Source organism: Rhincodon typus, chromosome 26, assembly GCF_021869965.1.
Source record: "Rhincodon typus isolate 14 chromosome 26, sRhiTyp1.1, whole genome shotgun sequence".
Classification (NCBI taxonomy): Eukaryota; Metazoa; Chordata; class Chondrichthyes; order Orectolobiformes; family Rhincodontidae; genus Rhincodon; species Rhincodon typus.
The window spans coordinates 31209811-31224585 of record NC_063357.1 but is presented as its reverse complement, the minus strand read 5'-3'; the positions used below and the strand labels follow the sequence as shown (position 1 = coordinate 31224585).

Genomic DNA, 14775 nt, shown 5'->3' with positions numbered 1-14775 from the left:
TTGTAAGTCTTGTTTATGCTGTTGCTCTGCAAACAGTGAGGAAGGAATAAATAGAGGCATGTCACCGAGGTGTGTATAAAAAGTAAGATTCAGCGAGTTTGTGAAACTGACTAGTTATGAATGGCAGATGATTACTCAAATTGGTTCCTGAGTAACTGAACAATTTATGGGTGTGAACAATGCAGGTAGAAGCCCAAGGACCCTGGGAAGGGCAGGTAGTATCTCTTTCTCCAACAAAATACCAAAGTTGTTTTCTCCCACCAGTTCCTCTAAACAATTGCTTTTAACCAATAAGTCTCAGTTGCTCTGTGCCTCCTGCAAAGAAGTGAAAGAACCCAAAGGAAAAGAAAAGGAACTCTTCCACTGAACCCTGGGGACTGTTAATAATGAACACTTTTTCCCTGGTATTTTCTTTTCCCTTCATCCATAACACCAATGTTTTTTGCCTGTATGTATAAGGCTGTAAGATACAGAAGCAGAATTAGGCCATTTGACTTATTAAGTCTGTTCAACCATTTGATCATGATTGATATATTTCTCAATCCCATTCTCCTGCCTTCTCCCCATAACCATGATCCCCTTACTAATCAAGAACCTAGCTATCTCCGTCTTAAATACACTCAATGACCTGGCCACCAGAGCCTTCTGTGGCAATGAGTTTCACAAATTCATCACCTTTTGGCTGAAGGAATTCTTCCTCGTTCTAATTCTAAAGGGTTGTCCCTTCACTCTGAGGCTGTGCCATCAGCTCCTCGTCTCTCCTACTGGTGGAACCATTTTCTCCACATCCACTCTATCCAGGCCTCTCAGTATTCTGTAAATTTCAATCAGATCCCCTCTCATGCATTGAAATTCCATTGAGTACGGACCCAGAGTCCTCAACCACTCCTCATATGACAATCCCTTCATCCTCAGGATCATACTTGTAAACCTCCTTTGGACCACCTCCAATGCTAGCACATCCTTCCTAAGATACATGGCCCAAAATTGATCACAAATTCCAAATGTGGTCTGCCTAGAGCCTTATACAGCCTCAGCAGTACATCCCTGCTCTTGCATTCTAGTCCTCTTGAAATGAATGCTAACATTGCATTTGCCTTTCTGACTGCCAACTGAACCTGGATGTTAACCTCAACAGAATCCTGAACTAAGACCTTTGTTTCAGATTTCTGAAGCCTCTTCCTGTTTAGAAAATAGTCTTCTTCCAACTGAAGTGCATAATCTCACATTTCCCACATTGTATTCTATCTGCCACTTCTTTGCCCCGTCTCCTAGCCTGTCTAAGGCCTTCTGCAGGGTCCCCACTTCCTCATCACGACCTGTCCCTCTACTTATCTTTGTGTCATCTGCAAACTTAGCAACAGAGCCCTCTGTTCCTTTATCCAATTGTTAATGTATAATATTGCGGTCCCAACACTGACCCTGCAAAACCTCTACTGGTTACCAGCTACCATCCTGAAAAAGACCCACTTTCTGCCTTCTGCCAGTCAGCCAATCCTCTATCCATGCCAGTACCTTGCCCCCAACACCATGGGCTCTTATCTTATTTAGCGACACCTTGTCAAAGGCCTTTTGGAAATCCAAATCGATCACGTCCACTGGTTCTCCTTTGTCTAACTTGCTCATCAACTCCCCAAAGAATTCTAACAGATTTGTCAGGCATGACCTCCCCTTGACAAAGCTGGGCTGACTCAGCCTTATTTTACCATGCACTTCCAAGTACTCTGCAATCTTATCCTAGAAAAATGGACTTATTGCCTCCATAATCTCCTCAGCTATCTCCTTCAGAACTCTGGGATGTAGTTGATCCAGTCTGGGTGATTTATCCATCTTCAGACCTTTCAGCTTCCCCAGCACCATCTTCTCAGTGATGGCCACTCTCAACCCTCTGACTTTCTTGAAGTTCTGGTGTGCTGTTGGTGTCTTCCACTGTAAAGACAGATGCAAAGTACCTATTTAGTTCCTCCACCATTTCTTCATTCCCTATTGCTACTTCTCGAGCCTCATTTTCCAGCGGTCCAATGTCCATTCTTGCTTCTCTCTTACCTCTTATATATCTAAAAACTCTTGCAATCTCCTTTTATATTACTAGCCAACTTACCTCATCTTCTTCCCAGTTACTGCTTCTTTAAATTATCCTGTTTGTGTGTGTGTGTGTTTATGAAGGGATTTTTAGAAGGGTTTACAGTTTTAACTAATGGAGTTATATATCAACAGTTCATTGTTGTTTACCTGTGATTCAAACCTATTTATTTGTAACAAATGGTAATTATTTTCAAAGTACAGAAACTTGGTCCATGTTTTCTGTTAACCTGCATCTATCAGACAGATAAATTGGCAATGTGTACTTCCAACAAAAGTTTTAATTTTTGAGATGGTGGATCTTTAGTTCCAATATGCTACCCCAGTGGAGCATAAGAGAACAAACGTAGTATATTTGGATTTCCAGGAGGCTTTCAATAAGGTGCCACAGAAAGGTTATTGCACAAGATACGGTATTGGGAATAATCACTGGGACCGAGGAATGGTTAACATAGAAGTGACAGTCAAAATTAATGGCTGTTTGCAGGCTGGAAACATTAATGACTAGCTGATGTGCTCAAGGATTCTGCAAAAAACAACCTACTTAGTAAGTGCCTCACAACTAACTTGGTGACATTCAACAAACAGGAATCACAATGTGCACAACACCGAGAGTCCTACAGTCATAAAGTATGGAAACTGAACCTTCAATCCAACTAGTCCATGCTGACCATGTTCCCAAATTAAACTAGTTCCACTTGCTTGTATTTGGCCCATATTCCTCCAAACCTTTCTTATTCATGTACTTATCCAAATGTCTTCAATGTTGTAATTATACCTGCATCCATGGTCATTCCACATACAAAACACTTTGTGTAAAAATATTGCCCCCATGTCCTTTTTAAAACTTCCTCTCACCTTAAAAATATGCCCCTAGTTTTGAACTCCCTCACCCTAGAGAAAAGACCCTTGCTATGCATCTTATCTATGCCCGTCATGATTTTATAAACTTCTACAAGGTCACCCCTCAACCTCCTACACTCCAGTGAAAAATATCCCAGCCTATTCAGCTTGTGTTTATAACTCAAACCCTCCATTTCCGGCAATGTCCTGGTAAATCTTTTCTGAATCGTCTCCATTTTAGAAATATTTTTCCTATACTAGGGTGACCAGAACTGCACACCATACTCCAGAAGAGGCCTCACCAACATCCTGTACAAGCTGGTTTGCTCTTAAATCTATTATAAATACCACATGCGAGGTGACTCGAATTCTCTACCAGGAAACATCAAGACTGATGAAGAGAACAACCAGGATATCCAGGAGCTACTAAATCACAAGGTGCTCCTGAACTAAAATATAAAAAGAAAGCAAGCAGGTCCACACCAAAAATGGTTGAGGTCCAACAAAAAAAATGAACAAAAGAAAGGATGGATGGTTGCAAGAGCACAGGAAACCATCAATTTGCTAACAGCCATCACGTATGTAATTTCTTCAGCACAGTCCGGACAATCTGCCACCTAAGAACATACCAAAGGGCCACTGCCTCAGCACAACACTAACCCAACATGTTTTACACACTAACATCCATATATAGAATGAGAAAGCAAAAGATTGTCTGGGATTTGCAAAGATTATTGTAAATCTATAGTACAGTAAGCAAAGTTGCTGTAGTCCCAAAGGAGCATAGAGTTGCACTCTCATTAAAGAGGCACAACTAGTGGTGAGTTTAAACTGAGGGTGACCATGCCTCAGGCAATACTTGAGGTTGAGAAGATGAGTCCTTCATGGTAACCTCAGCCAGTATGGGAATTAAACCCAGGCAGTTGACATCACTCAATATTGCAAACTAACTGTACTGCCAACTGAGCTAACTGACCCCCAGAGTCATATGCTGAAGGAGCCATTTTTTGCCTGCTTTTAAAATATGGTGACCATACAAAATGCAATACTGCTGCTGCTGTTTATATGAAATAACAGTCAATAACATTACATGGCTGTGACAGGACAGGTTGCAGGAAGCATCTGCATGTGCTAATAACATCACTGCATTCAGTGCACAATGAGTGTCATCAGCACATGTACGGTTGATAAAGGTTTAGAAAGGTGAAGGCTCGGGCCCCAGCTGGAACAGGGCAGAGTCCTGCATCAGGAATGCAGAAGAGGATCTGTGGAAGGAAGGCCAGAGTTGAGAGGCACTACTCAGAGCCAGGTTGAGTCAGCCCGTATTATTCACACTCTGCCATCCCAATTTCCTCGCGTCACTTTTGTGACATTGGGTCACGACAGAATGCAGGTGCACTCTTTGCTCCTCTTGGTGGTGGTAATCACAATAGATGCAACCTTTAAAATATGGAGTAATTACTACAAATGCCAAAATGGCCAATGGGCCCTCTGCATTCGCAGACAAGGTCAGTGACAACAACTGGCCATGAAAGTCACCGATTGCTATTCATTACAAGTAATTACACTCTAATTACAGGTAAACAATTATGAACCATCAGTACATAACTACTAAATACAGTAAATCTCTAACGCCTTTTAACTACAGTGCCCGCATACAGAAAGCCATTCAACCAGCTGCAAGTCAACTGAGCATCCACATTAATAAGAACAATACTTTGAAGTGGAAGTAGAAATCACCACACCCACAATCTGTTACAACTTCACGTTCATGAAGAACTAACCTCCCATAAATTCACCTACATAAAGCTGCACTGCTAACTGGGAATCTTCTGTTTTACTAGACCTGCATTTCAACTAAAACACTAAATGATTTCAGAAATTATAGGCATGCCACAATGGATACGGAGACAATCATAAACTGTTTTATCTTGATCTGTATCTGATCTTTTGTGTGTATTATAGGGTATTTGGGATGAATGAGAATAACAGTGAATTTTAAAAATTCAGCATACATGTGTGTTAACAATTAAACCGTCCATTTGAAAACCCTCAAGAAGCTTGCTGCTGGAAATTATTTGAGATAATCACTCAATGTACTGAACAAAAACTGACACATAGATATCGTCCATGACACTATCACCGTGCTCTGCAAACGATCACTCTGGCTATTAAGTCACTAAAATGTCGGTCATGTTATACATTACTATTTCAAAGTTTTCAATACAGTTAGGATATCACAGCATTTAGGAATGCTTCTTCCTTGTTCAGGGGACAGTAATAACAGCAGGATCTCCCAAGATCCCATTTTAAGATGCTTCATTCAATGTCATTTTAGTGTCACAGTTATAATAGGGCCTGTATGCACACTTAACATTGAGACTTCCATGTAGCATTGTTTTGCACCAGGACCAATGTAGCATGCATAACACAATCAAAAACATTTTGAAGCAGTCCCTCTGCTCTCCAACTCTCTGTTGTCAAAAAATTCCCATCCACTCACTGACTCTCTTGTACTTGCTGGCCCTTCTCTTTCCTCAGAGTTTTGCCAACATCCTCCAATCAGCAACTCTAAATGTAGTCCCTTAAGCTCTCTGCATGCTGGCTTCTCCTACTTCCTGACTTGCTCTCACTTTCTGGAATAAAGGAGGCAATGGGGCCCAGTCCATTGGCTGGAGCTCTCATCACTTCTTTTGGGAAGGTATTGTGCTAATACCAGCCACAGTAACAAGATACGTTTAGCTTGGCATTAACTGCTCACTTTTCAAGAATTCAACTACAGTCTAACCAAGGAGTCATGGTACTCAAGTTCCTGATGAGTTGGAAAGGGTGGGCGTGCAGGACATTAAAGAAAATGTTATTATTATTATTTCAAAAACTGAAAAGGTAATTAATTACACAGGTAATTTAAGTGTTTTGTTGTGAATTACACAATGTTATGTTTGTTGCCAAACTTTATTTTCACTTGTGCACAATACACTGCCTGCAGCCAGCCAGCTCGGAGTCAGTCCCCTCCACCGAGGAGGCCAAACTTATTTTTAAGCTTTATTTTGATTGCCTGACAAAACAAGGTATTTATTAAAATAATTTGTTGAGACATATCTTCTATAATTTCATTGGTTCCATTTTAATTGCCCAATTAAGTGGCTTAATTGGTGATAGGGCATGACCATAGTCTTTGCACTATCAGGGTGGAGACAGGCAGATGGCAGGGTTCCCACTTGACACTCTGCAGCCTGATTAATTTACCCCATGCACCAAACTTACTACTGGGGAGGGAATTAAATGCACGCACTGAACTCTTATGCTCCTCAACCCTCCCACTCACTGCTTGGCTTCCCAACCTTGCCTTGCTCATTATCTCCCACTTATCTCCGCCCATGGGCCGTCACTCACAGAAAAATTTCAAAAGAGGAGTGAGGCAAGAGAAAGGCTATAATCAGGATGGTAGGCCAGTAGGAGAGAGTCAGGTAGCAGGAAAGGAGGCAAGCAGTAGAGATGGATAGTGGATGATAATAGTGAATTTTTAAAAATATTTTCAATTCCATTTAAATTTAGCTTTAAAATGATTTTATTTACAGAAATAGAAATTTAGAAACGTACAGTATTTCAAATTAGAGGGTATAATTTCTTAAAGACTTTTTCTTTGGGTCTTAAAACCTGATTGTAGATTTTACCTTGATTGAAATGGGTAAATCAGATTCATTTATAGTTGTGTCACTTAAAGGTGCTCTTTTCAGGAATGCCATTACAAGGCTAAACAAGGAGTTACTACACTCACGTTCCTGATCCTTTGGGAAGTGTGAAGACACAGGTTTTAAAGAAAGTGTTATTGTTGATATTTCAAATACTGAAAAGATAATTATACAGGCAATTTAAGTGCTTTGTTGTGAATTAAACAATGTTTCTATGTTTGTTGCCAAACTTATTTTTAGTTCTAACACTAGACAAAAAACTGAAAGAATGGTGGATGCTGGAAATCTGAATCAAAAACAGAAATTGCTGGAAAAGCTCAGCAAGTCTGGCAGCATCTGTGGAAAGAAATCACAGTTAATGTTTCGGGTCCAGTGACACTTCTTCAGAACTTGTTCTCCAGAACTCCAGCAATTTGTTTTTGTTATTTTTAGTTCTATTTGATTGACTAATGAAACAAGGTGTCCATCAAAATATACCTTCTATAATTTCATTGACTTCATTTTTTCTTATTAACAGATACTTCTTTATTGGTTGGTTCAGCATCTTCTTGGTACATTTTCATTCAAAGCTTTTGTTCCTGCTTGACATCTGTTGATTTCTTACTTACTCATTTAATTTTTTCAGCCTTGAGAAAATGAACATCATAGGCCTGGACAACATTTATTATTCATCTCTAGTTATCTTGATAATGTGATAGTTTTGGAATTATTTTTTGATGCAAATGAGTAGCTTCCTAAGCCACTTGTGAATCAACCACATTGCAGGGGATTGTAGGTATATATATGCTAGAAAGCAGCTAAAAGATATTAAAGGACAATTTGATAGCTCTAATGTCACATTCACTGATTCGGTTTTTTATTTCCAAATTTTTAAAAATTTAAATTCTGACATGATCATTATGGGATCTGAAATTGTTTTCTCTGATTCATTACTTCATTAACAATCACAACACTAATATACTTGATTTGTTGCTGTCTCATAAATAATGTTTATCACATTTAACTGAGAGGTGCACGTAACATATACAAAATACCACTTGAGTGTGGTGGACTGGTCTGTATATTTTGCCTTCATCTCTGCATCATGCAGTTACTGTTACCATGGCTGTTGTTTCCAGACTGTGTTTTATTTAATTCAGGCAAAATTAACTGCTTTGATGTTTTTGCTTATTATGTGCTCATGAAAGGATTTGCTATTTAATATCAGGAAAGACTGTAGAAGTGATTCTACCATTACATTACACCAGCAGAAGGCTGTACCTGCAAGCAGGACTATCTCTGAACTCATCTAGTCTTCAAGTGTAGCTCCCTGGTGGCACAGGATAGAATTACAGAATTAACCTTACATGGAAATACACATGATGAACAGATTTCTGCCATATTTCTACCTAATTATGTTGAGATCTTCACCATCAAAAATGAATACATTACCCAGCAATCCTTTTGAATAATAGTACCTTACATCAGGGTTCAACAGCATCCTTGAATCCATTTTCTGTTTTGAGCAGAAACTTAATCGATTTCCAAAGTACCAAATCTTCCAAAAGAAAAATGCATCATAGATTTCTATAACATGAACAACTCAAGAGATTTTTGCCCGTAGATGCAGATTAAGGTCCGTTAAGCCTCTCAAGGTACACAACCTGAAATACAAGTACACTCAATTCCAAATGTGTTATCCAATAAAAGTGATCAATTCACCATCAACAGCAACCACTAAGCTTAGACAATTAAATTGTATAACTAAGAAAATCAAATGGACACATGTAGAAATCTTTATTCCCTGTTATTACTTATTTTAGGTAGACACTGTATGGACACGTACATTGTTAACATCTGACAAATCAATGACCACTAATGCTGTAACTAACGCACATAGTCATCAATATCCCTGGCAAATTTTCCACGAGAATAATATTCATACTCCCTTTTCTCCCTTTCTTCATCTAATGCTTTTCTGGTTCTGTACACACGTTGCTTAGATTTAATTTTTGTCTCCTCATAATCAATATCGGAATCTTCGTCTTCGTCATCATCATCCTCATCCTCATCCTCATCCTCATCATAGTCCTCACTGCCATCTAAATTCCTCTTTGCCTTCTCGTGATAACCACCAGCAGGAATTCTTTCATCAACAGCCCTCTTTGTCTTCTCAAAATAGTCTTCAACATCTTTTATGGCTTTCACTTGGAATACTAGAAAACAAAACATGGTGATCTAAAAAACTATAAACAAAGCTTAAATATATTTTATGATTTTAAAAAAATCCTGAAATTTCACATGATGCCGAACATATTTCAAGATATTTTAACATTATGTGTTAATTGAGGGCTTGCATGCTGTGGCAAAGTCCCTCTGTCTGTCAGCATTCTTATGTTCCGAGTCTTTCTCTACCGAAGATGCAGACTTTTAGCAGCTTATAGTTTCACAGGTACTAATCATGTTTAAGTGACAATTTTGACACTTGCTCAGAGTTGTTTTCAACTGGAGAGCATCACAATAAACATCAATCCTTCTCTCATTTAACATCCATACATTCTGACAAGTAATATTGTAATGTTTCAAAGCAGTATTCTGAAAAAGGGTTATCCTAACTTGTTCATACCTTTCTCTTCATACATATGGATCAACCTATAGTGTACTTCTAGAATTTGCTTTTAAGTTACTGAACACATATTCAAATATGCAAATAACATAAGGTCAAAGTCTTGCCACATAACACGAATGAACAATGGTTAAAAACTAAATAACAGGGCAGTGGAAGAAGCATACCAACTAAAATTGATGATGAAAACTGACATTTGACTGCAAAAAGGCTGAAGCGTTTGTAACCCCCTTTATCCAGAATTGCCAAATTAATGGTCCTTTGTTGCATGTTTCTGTGGTCTTCATCATCACAAATACCAGTCATCATTCAATTTGAGTAATCTTGTTGCTCATCAAGAAATAGCTGAGTACATTTGTCATAGAAAAGTCTACGGAAGCTGACATTACTATGACAACTTGCATTCCAGCATGAACCACATCATTAGTTAAGTTGTTCTAGTGCCAATACAACATTGGTAGAAAACAGAGAAATGAAAGACCCAGCCAGATATTTGCCTTCTGAAAAAACCTAACCAGATCAATCACCCTACTCACCACACTGATGGACCTGATCAAATGAATTCCAGAACATTGTGGGAAGCTAGGGAAGAAATTACAAGGACTGATTAGAGATAGCCAGCATGGCTTTGTGCTTGGGGAATCATGTCTCACAAACCTGATTGAGATTTTTGAAGAGGTGACCAAGGAGATAGATGAAGGCAGAGCGGGAGACGTTGTCTACATGGGCTTTAGCAAGGTTCCACATGGTAGACTGATTAGTAAGATTAGATTACATGAGATCCAAGGAGAGCTCGCCAATTAGATACACAATTGCTTTGACAGTAGGAGAAAGAGGGTAATGGTAGAGGGTTATTGTTCAGACTCGAAGCCTGTGATCAGCAGTGTGCCACAAAGATTGGTGCTGGGTCCACTGTTATATAGGAGGCATGGTTAGTAAGTTTGCAGATGATACCAAAATTGTTGGTATAGTAGACAGAGAAGAAGGTTTTCGAAGAGTACAACGTGATCTTGATTAACTGTGCTAGTGGGCCATTGAATGGCAGGTGGAGTTTAATTCAGATAAATGTAAGGTGTTGCATTTTGGTAAGACAAACCAGGGCAGGGCTTAACACAGTTAATGGTAGGGCCTTGGGGAGTTTTGTCGAAGAAAAACCCAGGGATACAGATACAGACTTCCATGAAAGTGGCATCACAGGTAGACAGGGTGATGAAGAAGACATTTGGCACGCTTGCCTTCATCGGTCAGAGCACTGAGTACAGGAGTTGGGGTGTTGTATTACAGCTGTACAAGGCATTGGTAAGACACATTTGGAGTACTGTGTACAATTCAGATCGCCTTGCTATAGGAAGGATATTATTAAATTGGAAAGGGTACAAAAAAGATTTACGAGCATGTTACTGAAATTGGAAGTTTTTAGTTATAAGGAAAGACTGGATAGTCTGGGACTTCTTTTTCCTGGAGCGTATGAGGCTTAGAGCTGACCTTATAGAGGTTTATAAAATCATGAGGTGCATGGTTAGGGCAATTGGTCTTTTTCCCAAGGCAGGGGAGTCCAAAACTAGTGGGCATAGGTTTAAGGCGAGAGGAGAAATATTTAAGCCGGACCTGAGGGACAATGTTTTCACACAGAACGTGGTGTATACATGGAATGAGCTGGTAGAAGCAGGTACAATTACAACATTTAAAATACATTTGGACAAGTACACAGGATAACAAAGATTATAAGGATATGGGCCAAACGCAGGAAAATGGGACTATTTCAGTTTAGGAAGCCTGTTCGGCATAGACAAGTTGGGATGAAGGGCCTGTTTCTGCGCTGTATGATCTATGACTGATCTTCAGCCGTCATTACAGTTTTTATTCAGATATGGATGCAAGCCGAGTTCCAAATGAGGCAAAAGTTTTTGTACTTAGTATTAAGAACAAAGAAAATTACAGCGCAGGAACAGGCCCTTCGGCCCTCCAAGCCTGCGCCGATCCAGATCCTCTATCTAAACCTGTTGCCTATTTTCCAAGGATCTGTATCCCTCTGCTCCCTGCCCATTCATGTATCTGTCTAGATACATCTTAAATGACGCTATCGTGCCCGCCTCCACCATCTCCGCTGGCAATGCGTTCCGGGCACCCACCATCCTCTGTGTAAAGAACTTTCCACGCATATCTCCCTTAAACGTTTCCCCTCTCACCTTGAAACCGTGACACCTAGTAATTAAGACAGCATTCTACCAACTGTGGCACCAAGAAACTTAGTAACACTGAAGTCAGTCAGTAAACTTTATAGATGCAGAAACTGAAAATCAATTCTATCAATCCCAGACAATTGTTCCAGGTGTTCTTCACAGCCTGGTCCTCGTCCCAAATATATTCAGCATGCTTGATGGTGACATTGTAAGGATATATTTGGGGCTGTTCACTGATGAATATAGTTAGGCTCCATTCACAATCCTTCACAACGAAACAGCACATTTCTACATTTGCAAGCCTGGGAAAATGGTGGCATTACCAATGGCAGGCTTCCCATCAACATCCTGAGATTCAGCAGCGGCCAGAAATTCAGCTGTTTAAATGCCCTTACTATATGACCATGGCCTAAGGCTGGGTATTTTGCAGGGTTTTTCTTAACTCCCCAGAGCATTTCTATCAGCTACAAGACACAATTTTTAGGTATGGTAGGGAATTTTCTTCACTTGCCTTGGTAGGTGTGGGACAGATGGACAGATTTACACATTCTTTCCCAATCCTTTAAACAATGATGAGTAGGCATACAGAAAGGAGATAGAATGCTTCGTGTCGTGGTGCAAAGATAACAATCTCTCCCTCAACGTCAGCAAAACTAATGTCAGCTAATTATCAACTTCAGGAAGAAAGACGGAGGACAAGTCCTTATCTATAACAACGAGTTAAGTGGAGGTTATCAAGAGTGTCAAGTTCCTAGGAGTGACGATAACCAACAACCTGTCCTGGTCCTCCCATGTAGATGCAATGGTCAATTTGGCACAACAATGCTTCTTCTTCCTCGGGAGGCTGAGGAAATTCAGCTTGTCCATAAAGACCCTCACCAATTTTTACAGATGCACCATAGAAAGCATTCTGTCTGGGTGCATCACAGCTTGATATGGCAACTGCTCTACCCAGGACCATAAGAAACTACAGAAAGTTGTGAACACAGCCCAGACCATCAGACAAGCCAACTTCCCATCCATGGACTCCATCTATACTTCTTGTTGCCAGCTAACAAGAAAGGCAGTCAACACCATCAAAGACACCTCCCACCTTGGTTATTCTCTCTTGCAACCACTTCCGTCACGCAGAAGATACAAAAGCTCAAACACACGTACCAACAGGTTCAAAAACAGCTTCTTCCCCACTGTTTTAGACTGCTGTATCGACCTAATTTCAAATCTAATGCTGATCTTGCTTTTGTGCACCTTCTGTGCAGGCGTAACCTTTTATGCCTCACTCTGTTTTAACACCCTATGATCTGTATGTCCTTGTATGTTATGGTCTGCCTATACTGTATGCAAACAAAACTTTTCAATGTACTTAGGTACATGTGACAACAGTAATTCAATAAATACATCAATGCCAACACATGATTGATTAACTGTATAATGAAATGCCAAGCCTACAGTTATTGTCTAAGGTTTTGTTGTAACTCAGAAAAAAACATCAACTCAATTGGTTGAGGCAGTGCCATGGAGAGTGCACCAGCTAACCATTTACCCTCTCCTTTTATTTAACTGAAAGAGGTGCAATGCCTGCAATTTATTTTTCATTTGTGTGGGACAAAGCCCTGTGTATGAATATGTGTAGCTTCAAGCAAGCATGAGTGAGCCACTTTGTGGTAAGGATCACTTTGTGAGGTCAACTTTTGATTTTAAAGTGGCTTTTTGGTGTAACTGGACGTTCAGACATTGTGCCTTTTTCAATTAAACAACAATATAGGGAGAATGGTTCCCTGGCATGTTTTCCATTGCTACACTTCTGTCAATCAGAGTCTGTTTGCCAATCGATCAGAACCTTCTTCTCATGCAGCATAATTATTGTTCACTTTAAACTTTGATATTCTTGCCTCTTTCCTGATGAATGCAGGATGGAAAGCATTGATATCATGTCCCTTTTTTTAAGCAATACAGTAATTAATTTTTTTTGTAAGCCATGTTTGCCCGGGATAGTCACTTACTTGCCTGATAAAGGTGCTTTGTAGAGAATTGGGCTTCATTAATCCCATGTCACATTCATTAGCGCAGATGGATGCCGGACCCCAGCCTGAGAAAGCAGGCAGTTAAGTTTGATGATCTCACCAATTGGTGTCCCATAATCCCTTGTGGTTTGTTCATGCACCAGCCTCGAACCTTTCTGCAGCATTTCAGTTAGTGATCTAGAAACCAGACAAAATAATCTAGGAAGGAAGATATTAGGCCAACCAGAAGAAAGAATACTGCAGTGAAGGGTTGGGACGGTATATAAGGAATAGTGACAAGCAAAATTAAAATTGGTGTACTCCGGTGAGGAACTATTTTCTTTTAAAATGTTGGTGCTTCACTAATTCTGTAACATCCTTTTCAGTAGGTGATGCAAAGTAAGGCAAAATAAACCAGGCTTGGATGAAGAGCAAATGGATTTTACAGCTGAGATGCAGATGATTATGATATACTATTTGTAAGGAAATTGCTTGCTTGGATGCCGCAGAACTCTTCAGTTTGAATACAACAAACTCTCAGAACATCAAAACAATTGCTTGAAAAGTAATTCACAAGCCAAGACTGAAACTTTAATTCTAACCTGAATAGTAAAAGACAAGCAGAATATAGGTAATGAGTATGACTGTGAGGTACATGGAAAAACCTACCTAGAGAACTGGAAATAAAGTAATTTGATTGTAAGTGCATCTATCTCAACACTGAGCTAGAAATTACTCTAAGGTCATGTCTGAGTGCCAAACATATGCAGGGACAATATTTGTGTCTATAAAGAGACTCAAGAAGATATCAACCTAATAACAGCGATGCTGCTTACTAAGCAAGGCTATACAGATTTACTCTGGTTTGAATGCCATCCCTGTCCGAAGCAATAACTTAAAAACAGAAGAAGCATTCCCGCATCCTCTGCCTCCAAATTGAAGTACGCAAAGAATAACGTTTTTGATTTTTTTGATGGACTCATGCAATTCCTTGAAGATACTCAGGTTAAATTGCTGTATATCTGAAGAAATTAGTCAGAACTTGAGTCCAAGCTGCAACTAGTTTTTATAAATTCAGAAAATGGATCGTGAATCTATTGCAGGATCTTCATTTAAATATAGGACACAAATTCGGTACAAATTCTTGCACTACAAAATATGTCACTATTGTGCCCAAAACTGGGTAGAAAGTATTCTAACTTCTCACTTATTGTCTCAATGCATCTGAAAGACATTGAGAATTCATTTAAGGTCTCATAAGTAGAGAATAGGATGCTGGATTCCATACAGGAATGGAAACATTTTAATGCCAAGCAGATACAGGTCAAATGATGTCTATTTCTAGATATTTAAAGAACTGAAAT

General features: G+C 39.5%; 1 protein-coding gene across 2 annotated transcripts in view; it reads right to left on the bottom strand.

The window, feature by feature from the left end:
• Positions 1-8408: 8408 nt before the first annotated feature.
• Positions 8409-14775, bottom strand: part of LOC109916763 (nucleophosmin-like) — a 45896-nt gene continuing 39529 nt past the window's right edge. The window contains exons 3-4 of one of the 2 annotated variants that reach the window (XR_007264826.1): positions 13412-13609; positions 8409-8815 (exon numbers count right to left, since the gene is read on the bottom strand). Coding sequence is in view for 1 of the 2 variants with exons in the window: in XM_020516498.2 (XP_020372087.1) it covers positions 8487-8815 (329 nt within the window). In the remaining variant the exon portion in view is untranslated. The remainder of the gene's footprint in view (positions 8816-13411; positions 13610-14775) is intronic. The other variant, XM_020516498.2, reaches the window with a different exon arrangement.